The sequence below is a fragment of the Amblyraja radiata genome, chromosome 1 (genome assembly GCF_010909765.2).
Source record: "Amblyraja radiata isolate CabotCenter1 chromosome 1, sAmbRad1.1.pri, whole genome shotgun sequence".
In the NCBI taxonomy this organism is placed as follows: Eukaryota; Metazoa; Chordata; class Chondrichthyes; order Rajiformes; family Rajidae; genus Amblyraja; species Amblyraja radiata.
This window is the reverse complement of record NC_045956.1, coordinates 2,930,900-2,948,403: the sequence shown is the minus strand read 5'-3', so window position 1 is coordinate 2,948,403 and position 17,504 is coordinate 2,930,900. Positions and strand designations below refer to the sequence as shown.

At 44.6% G+C, this 17,504-nt stretch overlaps 1 protein-coding gene across 1 annotated transcript in view; it reads left to right on the top strand.

Moving 5' to 3' along the window:
• Positions 1-845: 845 nt before the first annotated feature.
• The window catches only part of hspa4l (heat shock protein family A (Hsp70) member 4 like), a 71,869-nt gene continuing 55,210 nt past the window's right edge, over positions 846-17,504 (top strand). The window contains exons 1-3 of the mRNA XM_033014545.1: positions 846-1,229; positions 16,182-16,239; positions 17,279-17,419. Coding sequence (XP_032870436.1) covers positions 1,123-1,229; positions 16,182-16,239; positions 17,279-17,419 — 306 coding nt within the window. The 5' untranslated portion in view covers positions 846-1,122. The remainder of the gene's footprint in view (positions 1,230-16,181; positions 16,240-17,278; positions 17,420-17,504) is intronic.

The window sequence follows — 17,504 nt, the reverse complement described above, 5'->3', positions numbered from 1 at the left end:
AGAAAGTGAGATGATGTATCGTAGAAAGTCGTTGTGCACAAACCATAATGTGCACACTAATCCTTCGATGGAAACCTCCCCCCATTTCCTCACCTGACCTTAAAATTACCCCATGCAATGAGTGCTTTTCCATCCTCTCTGAAATACTATCTTCCTCATTTCTTTCAGTATTCGTTGCTGTTCTGGGGCCGCAGTCTTAGAATAAAGGGGAGGTCATTTAAGACTGAGGTGAGAAAAAACGTTTTCACCCAGAGAGTTGTGAATTTGTGGAATTCCCTGCCACAGAGGGCAGCGGAGGCCAAGTCACTGGATGGATTTAAGAGAGAGTTAGATAGAGCTCTAGGGGCAAGTGGAGTCAAGGGATATGGAGAGAAGGCAGGCACGGGTTATTGATAGGGGACGATCAGCCATGATCACAATGAATGGCGGTGCTGGCTCGAAGGGCCGAATGGCCTCCTCCTGCACCTTTTTTCCATGTTTCTATGCAATGTCACAATCTCGCTCTGTTGTAACATTCACATTGATGAGCAGGATGATCGTCAAACTGGAAATCTTAATGTTGTTTCCCTTCCTCCGCATCCGCTGAGTATTTCCAGAACTTTCCATTTTAATTTCGGGCTTTCCAGCATCTGCAGCGCTGTGTGTGGGGGTGGGTTAATTTTCAAAAAGTCTCACCTACAAAGAGGCGTGAGAAATTCTCGAACAATCTCGGCTCGGCGGGGTTGGCGGGCATCTTTACCGCTCTTGCCGTGCAGCCGGCCGACTGTTAATAATTGCGCATTGGCCCGCGGCCTCCGCTGCTCTTTATGACTCAGCGGCCAGCCCAGCCCAGCGTCACGTGGGCGTCGCCGTCTGCCACGGCCGGCAGCAGGCAGCCAATCAAGCCGCCGGTGGGCGGGCCAGCCGGCTTGAGCGCGAGCGGCGTGCGTCACGACTGCGGCGTTTTTCTGGAGCATTCTACCGGTCGGTGACTGCACAGAGCGGACGTCGTGTGCTGTTAGTACCGGCCCGGCCCGGCGCTCCTACACCAACGGCAACGGCTGGCTGGCGCGCCTTTAACCCGTCCACTTCTGCTTTATCTCCCTCGGTGTGTCTTGTGCTGCTGATAAACGGAGTGCTGTGATGTCGGTGGTCGGTTTTGATGTGGGCTTCCAGAACTGCTACATCGCGGTGGCGAGGAGCGGCGGCATCGAGACCATCGCCAATGAGTACAGCGACAGGTGTACACCGTGAGTATTGATGCGGCGGCGACGCCATTGCCCCCCCACCACACACACACGCACCTCCTTTAATAACCTGCGGGTGAAGTGAGGCTGGCGTGGAGAGAGAGTTGGGGTTGGTTTGGGGGGGGGGTGGCAGTGGTGCCGGTTCTCGCCGTGCTGAGGCTGGGCCTGCTCCAGCTGAGTCGGGGTGAAGGGATGCGCCGCTACCGACCGACAGCCACCGACCATCCATCTGTCCACCGCCGCATGCAGCGAGGGGAGTGAGGCAGGTGTGGAGCGGCTCGTTTCCCCTCTGGGAGAGAGAGAGAGAGATCAAGGGTTACTTTACATTAAATAATGTCGATTTGACGGCTTTGTATGCCCGCTCAAGACCGGGTACCTGACCTGAGACCTCCCTTGTCACTAATTCTGCGATCGTCTCGAAGTGACAGGAAAGGAGCATGATGTCCTCCATCCACGCGTGATCCTGGTTCTCAATCCTATTCAGCGCTCAAAAATGAAAATTCGTGATTGGGGAGTTTTCATTTTTTTAAATTAATAAACTGTTTCTGGTATTCCCGTCCTTTTAACATGTTTTCCATTCATTCACGTTGTGAGCCCTGCCGCGCACTAATAGTTACGCCCTTTCCAATGAGCCCCGCCCCTGATTGTTAAATAAGCCATTTTTAAGGCACTCGTATTTCAGTATTTTGAGCTATCATTTTTTCATAGATTACAGAACGGGCATTATTTAATGAATGTCGAAAGGCTGAGTTTGGTCTTTGTAGTTGACAAATTGCCAATTGTACATGGCGCTGCTTAGTTTCCCATAAATTTGTACAGGTAATGCGCAACATGCATTTTTGGAAGACACGTGCGCTGTCATTTTCATAATTTGATCTTTGGCGACTGTCTTATTTACACTTAACGAAAGTCCCGGATTCCCACGTGACATTTATTACTGAAAAGTTGCCCATTCATGTGTCATGTTCAAGCACAGTACATTTTACTGCCTTGACTTGTCATAAATGCTTTGAACATATTGGGAATAGTATGTATAGGAGGGGCATATTGAATACTTATGTGGTTTTGATAACTGCACTGGAACTAAGAAATACAACTGCAATGTCAGTATTTCTTCTAGGGCAAGGGAAAGATTGCATTCTAGATAGATAGGTATTGCTATACTAATCTTACACCAGGGGGTGCTGTGATCGTCCAGGTTGTGGAGGAGGATATCTAGAATGTTCTGATGCAGGAAAACAATGTACTGGAAGAATTAAATAGCTGAGGCAGCATCTGGAGAGGAAATGGACAGGTGTAAAGTCATACAGTATGGAAACTGGCACTTTGGCCCAATTTGACCATGCTGGCCAAAATGTCCCACCTACACTAGTTCCACCTGACTGGTGTATATACTATAAACCTGTACATGTCCAAATGTCTTTTAAATGTTGTTATAGTACCTGCTTCAATAAACCCCTCTGGCAGGTTGTTCCATATACCCACCATATACCATATACTGTGTGGAAAAAGTTACCCCTCGGGTTCTTATTAAACCTTTCCCATCCCATGTCCCCTGGTTCTTGATTCCCCTACTCGGGATAAATGCACAGCGTCTTTGACCCAATCTATTCTCCCCATGATTATGTACACCTCTATAAGATCACCCCCCATCTTCCTGTGCTCCAAAGAATAAAGTCCTAACCTGACCAGCCTATCCCTTGAGTTCTGGCAACATCCTCAACTATTCTCTGCACTCTTTCATGCTTAAGAACATCCATTCTATAGCAGAGTGACCAAAGCTGAACACAATACTCCAAATGTCATTTCATCAACATCTGGTACAACTATAACATAACATCTCAATTTCTAACCTCAGTACCCTGACTGACGAAAAGCCGCCGACCACCCTATCTACCTACGGTGCACTTTCAAGGAACTATTTACCGGCACTCCTAGATCACTCTGCTCTACAACATTCTCCAAGACCCTGGCATTCACTGTGAAGGTCCTGTCCTGGTTTGACGTCCCAAAATGCAACACTTCACATTGTCTGCATTATACCCCTATAACCATTCCTTAGCTCACTTGCCCAATCGATTGAGATGCTGCTGTAATTTTGATAACCATCTTTGCTTTCTGCAATACCACCCACTTGAGTATCATTTACAAACTTACTAATCATTTTCATCCAAATAATTGATATAAATTATGAATGGCAATGGGCTCTAGTGGCCCTAGTCACAGGACTTCAGTTTGAAAACTGACTGTTTTGATCCGGGCCCATTTCTGTTGCCAAGTCCCACAGCATCTATGGAAGCAAAGGGATTGTCAAATCATTGACAGTCCCTTTGCCTCCATAGATGCTGCTGAACTTGCTAAGTTTCTCTGGCAGCATATTTTAGTTTTGCTGCAGAATCCAGCATCTGCAGTCTGTGTATCTGGAATGATAATTTTAATGAGAAAACACAAGCTAAAATTTCTCTGAGGGAATCCACCCCTACACATGCTAAGACTTGGGTTCATGGGTGACAATTAAAATAACCAGTTGCAATATGGAAGATCTTAACTTTCCATGACTCTTCAATAGTCTTGGCATTGCAAATTTCTCTACTGAATTTCGGGGCGAGGATATTGGTTTATTGTTATATGTGCTGTAATATAGTGGAAAAACATTTTGTGTGCTGCCCAGACAAATATGGGTACATCCGGTAGCAAAAAAAGCGTATAGAATATACTCCCTCTTTCCCTCTCCCCCAATATTACATCAAATATTTTCTGGAAGTGATATCCAAAGAACTTCTTCCTGCACCCTGGCAATGTTTTAAAAAGTGTGAGTGTTTCCCAGTCTTGCTATATTTGCTCTTCAGTCAAAATTGGCATGCCATGATTTGCTTTTAGTGGGTCTTTGCTGTGTAATAAACAAATTTAAGAAATAGGAGCAGGAGTGGGCTATTCAGCCCCTTGAGCCTATTCTGTTCTGCATCAAGATTTTGGTTGAGTCTGAAGAAGAGTCTCAACCAGAAACGGCACCCATTCCTTCTCTCCAGAGATGCTGCCTGTCCCGCTGAGTTACTCCAGCATTTTGTGTCCACCTTTTGGTTTTCAGGGCTCTCACTTAACTTTTTTTCCCTGTTGCCAGCTGGGCAACCTAGGCAGCTTTTTAGGTTGCCAAATGACAGTTTAGGTGGTCATTTAAGACGGCTTGCATGACACGTGCGATAATGTGCTTGGACGAAGTGCGTAGTTACCAGTCGGAATTATGGTCAATGAAGCATTCACATATTATTTCTGCTTCAAATAAAGTCGCAAACTAATTCACCAATCAAGACATGATATATACCACAATGACATGCAGCAAAATTACAATACAGTATCTCATCTCTTTTTAAACGTTGCAATGAATGTAATTCCTATTATTTCTTTCCACTTCCAAACAAAAATCTGGTTGGATTATTCAGCGTATGATCAACCTCGGTGAGACCTACACCTCCACTCAGTTCGCAATAACCAACCTGATCTCCCGGTGGCTCAGCACTTCAACTCCCCCTCCCATTCCGAATCCGACCTTTCTGTCCTGGGCCTTCTCCATGGCCAGAGTGAGGCCCACCACAAATTGGAGGAACAGGACCTCATATTTCGCTTGGGTAGTTTATACCCCAGCGATATGAACATTGGCTTCTCCAATTTCAGGTAGTCCTTGCTTTCTCCCTCCTTCCCCTCCCTTTCCTAGCTCTCCAACAGCCTACTGTCTCTGCCTCTTCCTTTCCTTTTCCCGCCCCCTCCACCCCCAGACATCAGTCTGAAGAAGGGTCACGACCCAAAACGTCGCCTATTCCTTCACTCCATAGATGCTGCCTCGCCCGCTGATTTTTTCCCAACTTTGTCTACCAACGGGATCCCACCACTGGCCACATCTTCCCACCTCCTCCCCTGTCGACTTTCCGAAGAGACCGCTCCCTCGTAACTCCCTGGTCAACTCGTCCCTTCCCACACAAACCACCCCCTCTCCTGGCTCTTTCCCTTGCATCTGCAGGAAATGCTACACTTGTCGCTTTACCTCCCCCCCTTGACTCCATTCAAGGACCCAATCAGTCTTTCCAGATGCGGCAGAGGTTCACCTGCACCTCCTCCAACCTCATCTATTGCATCCGCTGCTCTACATCGGTGAGACCAAACGTAGGCTTGGCGATCGCTTCGCCCAACACCTCTGCTCGGTTCGCAATAACCAACCTGATCTCCGCCTGGCTCAGCACTTCAACTCCCCCTCCCATTCTGAATCTGACCTTTCTGTCCTGGGCCGCCTCAATGGCCAGAGTGAGGCACACCGTCAATTGGAGAAGCAGCACCTCATATTTCGCTTGGGCAGTTTACACCCCAGCAAGTATGAACATTGACCTCCAATTTCAGGTAGTCCCTGCTTTCTCCTACGCTTCCCAGCTCTTCCTCAGCCCACTGTCTCCACCTCTTCCTTTCTTCGACCTGCCCCCCCCCCCCCCCCCCCACCTTCACATCAGGCTGAAGAAGGGTCTCGACCTGAAACGTCACCTATTTCCTTCGCTCCATAGATGCTGCCTCACTCGCTGAGTTTCTCCAGCACTTTTGTCTACCCATTCACAGAAGTTCTGTTAGCCAACTTTCCTCACCCACTCCCTACACATTAGGGGCAATTTTACAGAGGCAAGTTAAGCTACAAAGCCAATGCGTCTTTGGGATGTGGGAGGAAACCCACATGCTTGCAGGGAGAATGTAGCTAAGTTTATTGGCCAAGTATTCGCATACAAGGAATTTGCCTTGGTGCTCCGCCCACAAGTAACATGACATACAGTGACATTTACGAATGACTCAGAAAACACTAAACATTAATGATAAAACACCATTGATCAAGCATGTGAACCAACAAAATACCAGATCAAAGGGAGGCTATAGATGTTTGGCTGTTCAGTAGAGCAACTACTCGTGGATAAAAACTGTTTTTATGTCTGGCTGTGGCAGCTTTGACAATCCGGAGTCGCCTTCCAGAGGGAAGTGATTCGAAGAGTTTGTGGCCAGGGTAAGAGGGGTCCGAGATCTTGCCCGCTCGCTTCCTGGCCCTTGCAGTCTACAGTTCATCAATGGAGGGAAGGTTGCAGCCAATAACCTTCTTTGCTGGTGCCTAAGCCAAACCAGACCATGATGGAGAAGGTGAGGACAGACTATAATGGCCGTGTAGAATTGGACCATCATTGCCTGTGGCAGATTGTGCTTCCTCAGCTGCCATAGGAAGTACATCCTCTGTTGTGCCTTTTTGACTGTGGAGTCGATGGTAGCCCCCCACTTAAGGTCCTTGGAGATGATGATTCCCAGGAACTTAAAAGACTCCACAGATGTAACTGTGGTGTTGTTGATGGTGAGTGAGGGGAGGGGGAGCTCTCCTAAAGTCTACAATCAATTCCACTCTTAAGAGCATTGAGCTCCAGGTTGTTGCGATGGCACCAGGATGCCTTCCTGTCACACTTTTGTGGCACTTCCTGTCTGTAGGCAGATTCCTCCCCATCCTCGATCAGTCCAATCAAGGTTGTGTCGTCCGCAAACTTGAGAAGCTTGACAGAGGTGTCAGTGGAGGTGCAGTCGTTCGTGTAGAGAGAGTAGAGGAGAGAGTACGCAGCCTTGCGGTGCTCCTGTGCTGAGTGTTTGCGGGTCCGAGATATGCTTTTCCCAGCCTCACATGCTGCTTCCTGTCTGTCAGGAAGCTGGTGGCGAGGAGATCCCAACCGCCTTCCCCTTTGGCGGTGGACAGGGACGGCCAAGGCCACGGATGTTGTCTGAGGAGCGCTGACCTTCCTCTCCTCTCTCTCTCTCTCAATTCTCTCTCTTGTACGCCTCCCTCCACCCCCCCCCCCTTATCCTGAGACCCCTCTCCATCCCGCACTGATCCCCATTCCCGCCTCTATTCAGTCCTCACTGACATCCCCTGTGCTCCCCTCCCCATCTATTCATCCTGCGCTGATCACCCTATCCACCTCGCATTGATTCTCCTGCCACCCCCTATCCATCCTACACTGGCCCCCAATTCATCCTGTACTTATCCCCCCCCCCCTTCCCATCCATCCTGCACTTCTCCATTCATCCTGCACTGATCCTCCCATTCATTCCATACTGACCCACCCTCCATTTACCCTCCACCGATCCCCCCCCATCCATCCTGTAGTGTGCCCCCCATTCATCTTTTACTGACCCCCCCCCATTCGTCATTTACTGACCCCCCCCATTCGTCTTTTACTGACCCCCCCCATTCGTCTTTTACTGATCCCCCCCCAATTCGTCTTTACTGATCCCCCCCCCCCCCCCCCCCCCCCCCCCCCATTCATCCTGTACTGATCCCCCATTCATCCTGTGCTGACTCTCCATTCATCCTGTGCTGACTCTCCATTCATCCTGTGCTGACTCTCCATTCATCCTGTGCTGACTCTCCATTCATCCTGTGCTGACTCTCCATTCATCCTGCGCTGATCCCCCTCCCATCCTGTACTGATCCCCCCCCCCATTCAAGAAGAATGGGGGGAACAGTCTGAAGAAGGGTCTCGACCCGAAACATTGCCTATTTCGTTAGCTTCAGAGATGCTGCCTCACCCGCTGAGTTTCCCCAGCGCTTTTGTCTACCCCCATTCATACTTTACTGATTTCCCCCCCCCCCCCATTCATCCTCTACTGATTCCCCCCATTCATCATCTACTGACCCCCCCCCCCCATTCATCCTGTACTGATCCCCCCCCCCCCCACCCCCATTAATCCTGTACTGATACCCCCCATTCATCCTGTAGTGATCCCCTCATTCATCCTGCACAGACCCTCTGATCCACACTGTACTGTTCCGTACCATTCATCCTGACTTAAGACTTTTGCCTTCCATCACAGTGAGGAGGTGCCTGGTGAACTCACTGTGGTGGATGTTAATTTGTGTTTATTGTGTGTTTTGTCATTTTTACCATATGTAGGACTGCAAGGCAACAAAATTTCGTTCAGACCGCAAGGTCTGAATGACAATAAAGGCTACTTGTTACTTGTTGTTACTTGTTACTGTGCTGATGCCCCCCCATTCATCCTGCGCTGAATCCCCCCCCCCCCCCCATCCATCCTGTACTGATCCCCCCAGTAAAGAAGAATGGGGGAACAGTCTGAAGAAGGGTCTCAAATGACAAATAAAGGATCTAATCTAATCTATTTCCTTCGCTCCATAATGCTGCCTCACCCGCTGAGTTTCTCCAGCACTTTTGTCTACCCCCATTCATCCTGTATTGACTGTTTGATAACGGAATGCAATCAAATGTGTTTTAATTCCCAATGTTATTTGTTTTAGTCCATAAAGATGGATTAATTAAATTGTGAACACGTGAAACATTAAAACCGCAGTGTTCGATTGTCACTGCTACCGTTGACGCATCATTACAGAATTCATTTTAACGGCAAATCAATGCTCTTAATATGGAGTATCAGTACTGTAGTTATTTAATGAGCAACATTTACAACTATACGTTGGATTTATCCAGGTTTTACTTCTACAGTCAGTCATATACATCACAAATTTGGTCAGGAGATATTTCAGTTGAAATTTTAACATTAATTCTGAAGTGGGAATGATGGAAACAGCGTTTATCAATAATATTTTTTAAATCTGGTGTGTACAAACTGGGTATCTTCATTGCTGTTCACAACACGTACATCTAATCTGAATGTCGGGTATTGTGGTGTTTTGACACCTTTATACATATTACCAAAAGAACATTTGCTGCAGTTATATCCTTTGGCCATCTCTTGTCAGTCGGTGTAATGTTTAACCTCTCAGATGGGTATAGTTGGTTTTAACAGCTATTATCATAAAATGCTTCTAGAAATTTCCTTGCAACTTGTATATTTTGTTATGGATAAATTATGTGGGAAGTGAGAGTGTTTCTGTACCAAGAGCAATAACGACCCATGCTATGGCCATGTCATGGTAATTTTCAGTCCTTCACAGAAAACATGCTTGCATCAATCTGTAGTGTGCATGGTTAAGCATAACTGTTACCATGGTCCAGGATTTATTGACACAGGTTGATCATACGCTGAATAATCTAACCACATTTTTGTTTGGAAGTGGAAAGAACTAATAAAAATTGCATTAATTGTAATGTGTAAAAAGAGTTGAGATACTGTATTATAATTTTGCTGCATGTCATTGTGGTACATATGTCTTGATTGTTTATGTTTAGTTTGTGACTTTATTTAAAGCAGAAATAATATGTGAATGCTTTATTGAGCATAATTCCGACTGGTAACTACGCACTTCGTCCGAGCACATTATCGCACGCGTCATGCAAGCCGTCTTAAATGACCACCTAAACTGTCATTTGGCAACCTAAAAAGCTGCCACGGTTGCCCGGTTGGCAACAGGGAAAGAAAGTTAAGTGAGAGCCCTGATAAATATACACAGTTTTGTTTTCTCGTTTATAACATTGTTTACAGAGTACTATGTTTACATATTCTGTTGTGCTGCTGCAAGTAAGGATTTCATTGTTCTAACTGGGACGTGAGAAAATAAAACACTCTTGACTTGCGTCGCTAATGTGTGGGATAGAACTAGTGTACGGGTGATCAGTGGTCGGTGTGGACTCGATGGGCCGAAGGGCCTGTTTCCACGCTGTATCTTTAAATTAAACTAAAAACACTAAAGCCAGAGGAAATCTAAAGAAGGGTCTCTACCCGAAACGTCACCCAATTTCTTCTATCCAGAGATGCTGGCTGCTTCATGGAGTTCCCCCGCACAATTAACGCATGGAATAGTCTTCACCCTACTATAGGTACCCAACCAGATGCAATTAAATTTAAGGTAGCTCTTTTTTTTTTCCCGAGAACCCTTTTTTGCTTAAGTCCAAGTCAAGAGTCAAGAGAGTTTTATTGTCATGTGGCCCAGATAGGACAATGAAATTCTTGCTTGCAGCAGCATAACATAAAATGAAAACATAATACAGAACAGGAGATAAAAGTTCACTGTGTCTATATACCATAGACCATATATATACACACAATATATAAACAGATGAGGTGCAATAGGCTGTTATTTTTCAGATTTTGGAGTTTGGTGGTGGTGGGTCCACTCCTGTTTAAATTCCATTTGGAATATTTTCGGAGGACCAGGAAACCAAGAAGCAAGAGTTACTTCAGGGAGTTAGATGAGTCAGATTCTGCGTTGGTTTTCAGTGGTCACGGCGAGGCGTCGACCGGACAGCAATGGCGGCCAGATCTCCCACAATGCAAAGGGAGGGAGAAAGTGGCCGACGCCGACCAGTTGCCGTGGCAATGCGCATGTGCAGGGCGGCACATGCGCACAACCACGGCCGATGTGCTGGCCGTGGTTGTGCGCATGTGCAGGGGGAGGATGTGCAGGCTGTGGCAGTGCGCGTGTGTAAGGCGGCCGGGCCATGCCGGCAAATGAGCGAGCGGAGACCTGGACACGGATATGGATGGTGGGCGGAGACGGAGAGTGACAGAGCGAAATAGAGAGGGGGCCCCGCTCAGAATTAAACCTTAGGTGTCCTGGTTGCTTGTCAAGCCGGCAAAATGGCATGGCATTTAGGTTGCCATTGGCACCCGGGCAACCGCTAATTTCGAGCCCTGTTGATTCATCTTGGATGGTTTTTTTCCTGACCAGGACACATTTCCTTGAGTGTCACTACATCTAGAAATCTGTTGACATCAGTTTGAAATGCAATCATGGATTAAGCCTTTACAGTCCCTTTTTTATTAAAGTATTCAAAAAGATTTGCCGTCCTTTGAAGAAATCTTTTCTCTCTTTAGTCCTAAATTGATTTTGCCTTGTTAACATTATCCCTGTTCTAAAAAATACAGCCAGTGGAAACATTCTCTATCTCCCTCTGAGAATTTTGTACACTTCAGTAAGTTTTCTTTCCCATCAAAACTCCAGAGACCCAGCCTACTAGTTGTTTTAACCTTGGAAATGGCATTCCAGGAACCATTGTGGTAAATCTTTGCTGCATTTCCTCTATAGCATGTCTGTATATTTGATGAAACCATAATTATAAGCACCATTCGAACCAGGGCATAGAACAGTACAGCACAGGAATAAGCCCTTCAAGCCCACAATGTCCACGCTGAACGTGACACCAAGCTAAATAAATCTCTGTCTGCATATGACCCTAAGCCTCCATTCCAGCATATCCATGTGCCTCACTAAGAACCTCTTAAATGCCCCTTTTGTATCTACCACCACCACCAATCCTGCAATGTGAATCGGGCACTCTCAACTGTGTTTTAAAAAAAAAACTTGCCCTGCACATCATTTAACATAAAAGTCTGATCTTGGTTGTTGGATGTTTGCTTGCTTGCTTGAACTTTTTCTTTGATTCACATCTTGAAAACCCAATAATGGTGAAAATTTTACATACCCAGTAGAGATTCACCTCATGTTTTCAAAAATCCCCTCATCTGAAAATTTGATTCATTATTTTTTACTTGTTCCGGTTTTTTACTTGTTCACCAATCTGACATCTTTTTAAAATCTAACGTGCAGAAGCGAGGTGGATGACGTCACAATGCCTTTGCTCCTCGCGGCAAGCTGTGCAGAATTTTCAACGCGCAGCCCCACTGTTTTCCACGAGCTGCAAGTTACGTGGCCCAGCCGCCCTTCTCTACCCCCCCCCCCGCGCTGGATTTAAGCCGTGAACACGTGATCAAGTCGTGCTGCGCGCTCCGCTGGGAGCCCCCTCCCTCCCTCTCTGCCCCCTCAAAGGAGTGGTGAATATTGGGACCTATGGGTGAGTGGTGGACTATTGCGTTCCGGAACCAGCCCTCCCCGGAGCTCCAGCTGCAGTGGCGCTGACTTTGAACACCGTGGAGCCTGGGATCACTCGCCAAGATCGCCAGTGTCAGAGCTCCGACCAGCGCGGCCTGTGGACTTCGAGAGCCGTGGTTTCCGGGGAGGAAGCGCCCATTCCAGACACTCCAAGCCGCTGAAGAGTGTTCTCCTGACGCCGGAGCTCCATCATCCGGCGAGAGGGCCTGTAATATCGCGCCGCCGTTGCGGCGACTGCGGAGGCCTCAAATAGGCCCTGACCACGGGGTGAAAATAGAGGGAGAGGACTGACTTTGCTGTCTTCCCTCACAGTGGGAACCATTGTGGGGGGATTTTTTAATGTTTAATGTTAAGTTCTTTAATGTTGTGTTTTATTTTTTTTTATTGGTGTGCTGCAAATGGCAACTCAAATTTCACTGCACCAGAAATGGTGTATGTGACAATAATTGTCCTTTGTAAAGGCCAAAATACAATATGTCTTCCTAAATGCTTTCTTCACATTTAAGTTACCTCAGTGAATGTGTGCAAGGGCACTAAAGTTACATCATATTACCATTTACCAATTTCTCACCATTTAGAGTCATAGAGTGATACCGTGTGGAAACAGGCCCTTCGGCCCAACTTGCCAACACGTCCCAGCTGCACTAGTCCCACCTGCCTGCGCTATCCCTCCAAACTTGTCCTATCCATGTACCCGTCTAATTTTTTTTTTAAACATTGGGATGGTCCCAGCCTCAACTACCTCCTCTTGCAGCTTGTGCCATACACCCACCACCCTTTGTGTGAAAAAGCTACCCCTCAGATTCTTATGAAATCTTTTCCCCTTCACCTTGAACCTATGTCCTCTGGTCCTCGAATTTAAAACATAAAATTAATTCATTCATTTTATTGCAACTGAAATGGATGACATTTTTCTACATTATACTCCATGTTCCATGTTGACCACTCAGTTTGTTGAACTCTCTGCATCATCATTCTGTTCATGTTCCCACTTATTCCTGTGTCAATAGCAAACTTGCTTGTCTCAACAAAATCATTGATAACTTTTAAGAATAGTCAAGGTCCAAGTAGCAATTCCCTGTTGTACCCAACTAGCCACAACCTATCAATGCGAGAAGGATTTATTTATTACTACTATTCCCTCAATGTTAACCAATTTTTCATCCATTCTTCATCTATATATTGCTCCTCAATTATATATGCTTTAATCTTGTTAACCAAATTTATTGTGTGGGACTTTTTATCAAAAGCCCTCTGAAAATACAAATAAACCATGTCCATGTGTTCCCTGTAATCAAATAGCTTAGTCAAGTATAATGTTTTCTCCATGTTGACTATGCACAATCATGTTCTAAATACCTTGATATTGTGCCCTTAATGGATTTTGTATTTCTGTAGATTTGCTGCTGACCTTAGATAAACAGGCTAGCAGTTTGCTGTTCCTCGCGTATTAATGCGAGGAACAGCATCGCCATTCAATATGATCATAGCTGCTCATCTAAAATCAGTACCCCGTTCCTGCTTTTCCCCATATCCCTTGTTTCAGAAACAGCTTCTTCCCAACAACCATCAGGCCTTTGAATGCTACAAGTACCAACTAAGCTATGAACTCTTGTTTCGTGGGCTTTTATGCACTAACGTTTTAATTTATTGAACTATTTTTGATTATTATGTTATCTATGTGTAAAACTGCCATTGTTATTACAGTCAATAACAGTCTCACATATACCGTATGTTGCTACAAGTAAGAATTTCATTGTTTTGCTTTCAGTACTTATGACAATTAAACACTTAACTCTTTTGAAAACAAGGCTGTTGCATCTCTTTCACTCTTATTTGAGTTGGGAGTTTAACATTTATTCATCTCTTAGGGACATACTTAGATACAAGATGGATTAAAGTATTCTGGCAAATCTGCCATGCTACCCTTAGGATGAATAATTTCAACTATTTATATTTTTCTTTAACCTATTTCATTTCCTGAGGATTGGCGGGTAGCAAACGTAACCCCACTTTTTAAGAAAGGAGGGAGAGAGAAAACGGGGAATTACAGACCAGTTAGCCTAACATCGGTAGTGGGGAAACTGCTAGAGTCAGTTATTAAAGATGGGATAGCAGCACATTTGGAAAGTGGTGAAATCATTGGACAAAGTCAGCATGGATTTACAAAAGGTAAATCATGTCTGACGAATCTTATAGAATTTTTCGAGGATGTAACTAGTAGCGTGGATAGGGGAGAACCAGTGGATGTGGTGTATCTGGACTTCCAGAAGGCTTTCGACAAGGTCCCACATAAGAGATTAGTTTACAAACTTAAAGCACACGGCATTGGGGGTTCAGTATTGATGTGGATAGAGAACTGGCTGGCAAACAGGAAGCAAAGAGTAGGAGTAAACGGGTCCTTTTCACAATGGCAGGCAGTGACTAGTGGGGTACCGCAAGGCTCAGTGCTGGGACCCCAGCTATTTACAATATATATTAATGATCTGGATGAGGGAATTGAAGGCAATATCTCCAAGTTTGCGGATGACACTAAGCTGGGGGGCAGTGTTAGCTGTGAGGAGGATGCTAGGAGACTGCAAGGTGACTTGGATAGGCTGGGTGAGTGGGCAAATGTTTGGCAGATGCAGTATAATGTGGATAAATGTGAGGTTATCCATTTTGGTGGCAAAAACAGGAAAGCAGACTATTATCTAAATGGTGGCCGACTAGGAAAAGGGGAGATGCAGCGAGACCTGGGTGTCATGGTACACCAGTCATTGAAAGTGGGCATGCAGGTGCAGCAGGCAGTGAAGAAAGCGAATGGTATGTTAGCTTTCATAGCAAAAGGATTTGAGTATAGGAGCAGGGAGGTTCTAATGCAGTTGTACAGGGTCTTGGTGAGACCACACCTGGAGTATTGCGTACAGTTTTGGTCTCCAAATCTGAGGAAGGACATTATTGCCATAGAGGGAGTGCAGAGAAGGTTCACCAGACTGATTCCTGGGATGTCAGGACTGTCTTATGAAGAAAGACTGGATAGACTTGGTTTATACTCTCTAGAATTTAGGAGATTGAGAGGGGATCTTATAGAAACTTACAAAATTCTTAAGGGGTTGGACAGGCTAGATGCAGGAAGATTGCTCCCGATGTTGGGGAAGTCCAGGACAAGCGGTCACAGCTTAAGGATAAGGGGGAAATCCTTTAAACCCAAGATGAGAAGAACTTTTTTCACACAGAGAGTGGTGAATCTCTGGAACTCCCTGCCACAGAGGGTAGTCGAGGCCAGTTCATTGGCTATATTTAAGAGGGAGTTAGATGTGGCCCTTGTGGCTAAGGGGATCAGAGGGTATGGAGAGAAGGCAGGTACGGGATACTGAGTTGGATGATCAGCCATGATCATATTGAATGGCAGTGCAGGCTCGAAGGGCCGAATGGCCTACTCCTGCACCTAATTTCTATGTTTCTATGTTTCTATTTGTTTTTACGAATCATTCCTCCTTTAACAATATTTGGCAAATTGACACTAGAAATTTGAAGGCTTGAGTTTTTCTGACCTCTAAGGAAGCACAATTGAACACCAACATTGAATGCAGTTTTGAGCTTCCTTTTATAGTAAGTGGAGAATAGCAATGGTCTTTGAGCCATGCTAGCATCTTGTACGTCATTATATAATGGTGGGGCATTACAAAATTATATTTTCTTTACATGCAATCAGGTAAATTTGATATACTCTTAGATATTACCAGCCTCTTCTTTAAAGAAAGTATTAATTTGATATACAAATGATGGAAACCTATAGTGAAACATTGCTTTAGATTGCATTATGGGATATGTACACAACTTTAACTCTAAAGATTATTGTAATATTGGACACTTTTTTGCCTTTGTTTACTGTCCCTTCACATAACAAAAGAGTGGATAACAAAGAGTAATGCTGCTATACTGAGCCAAAAACTGCCATTGTTATTACAGTCAATAACAGTCTCACATATACCGTATGCAACTGCAAAAAGAATTAAACAAATTTGTGAAAGGCTGAACATACTTTAATGAAGATAGTGTGATTGTTTTTAATTGACATTTACTTTGTCTTTTTAAATTGGTTAAAAAAAATGTAAATATCCAATGTAGTATAATTTAGTGATTTTGATGTTTTACTTCAGGGCCTATATATCGCTGGGACCCAAGAGTCGGGCAGTTGGAGCAGCTGCCAAGATCCAGGTATGGAATTATTGAATCTTAACTTTGAACAAATTATTTTGTGCGTTTCAGGTGTGGGCAGCACGCTGGTAGAGCTGTTGCCTCGCAGTGCCAAAGATCCAGGTATGATTCTGCGCTTAGGTGCTATCTGGATGGAGTTTGCACGTTTCCTCTGTGAACAAGTGTATTTCCTCCCACATCCCAAAGACATGGGGGTTTGTAGGTTAATTGCCCCGAGTGTAGTGAGTGGATGGTAAAGTGGGATAATATAGAACCACTGTGAACAAGTGTTTGGTGGATGGTGTGGACTCGGTGAGCTGAAGGGCCTATTTCTATGCTGTATACCTAAATAAATATTTCATACAAGTCTGACATTTCGATGTGGTATATAATGCTTGGAGAACAAGAGAAGACCCTTAAATTTGTTTTTCACATTATGAATACCTTTTTAATATCACTTAATGTAAGAGGTAATGTAATATAATTTTGCTTTCGCTTTATGTTCTAGGCGATGGCTGTATTAAATTCTTAAAAATCACAACATTTGTTTTTTCTCTTTATTGTAATTTGGAAACACTTCAATAGAAGTGTTTCCAAATTACATTTGAGAGATTCTTCCAAGTTGACTCTAAATAACAAGAAATTGTTTGCAGAATCCATCAAACTATTCATAACAGTGCTGCATTTGTAGTAGCAGAAGTCGCCTTTATTACGTAAAAAATTAAATCAAGAGTTTAATTTGTCAGAAAATGGAATTGGACAGGAGAATTTGTTGTAAGTTGTTTAAAAGTAATGTTGCTTGGTATTGACAGATTGTATTACTGTATTATTAAAAATCATTGAATAGTAAACTAGAGGAGAAACCTATTTCGCTGAATAAAATTATAATGGCAGTTTGTATAAATAAAACATTGGGTAATGATCTCCAAAGCTAGAAATAGTGTTTGTAGAAATTATTTTTGAAGAGTGATGTGTTTATTTTTGCCATTTTTACCTGATAGTCCCATTGTTTTCTGTGATCTACATATTGTTTCTGTAATTGGAATGTTTAAATCCACAGATTGTGACCAATGCAAAGAATACCATACAAGGCTTTAAACGACTGCATGGCAGGGCTTTCGATGACCCATTTGTGCAGACTGAGAAAAGCAGGCTTGCTTATGAACTTCAAAATATACCAAGTGGTAGTGTTGGAATCAAAGTAAGTTTGATCTTCATCAATATCATGCAACAATTGCTAAATTGGTTGCTCAGAAATTTAATAAACACTTCCACAATGCTTCACG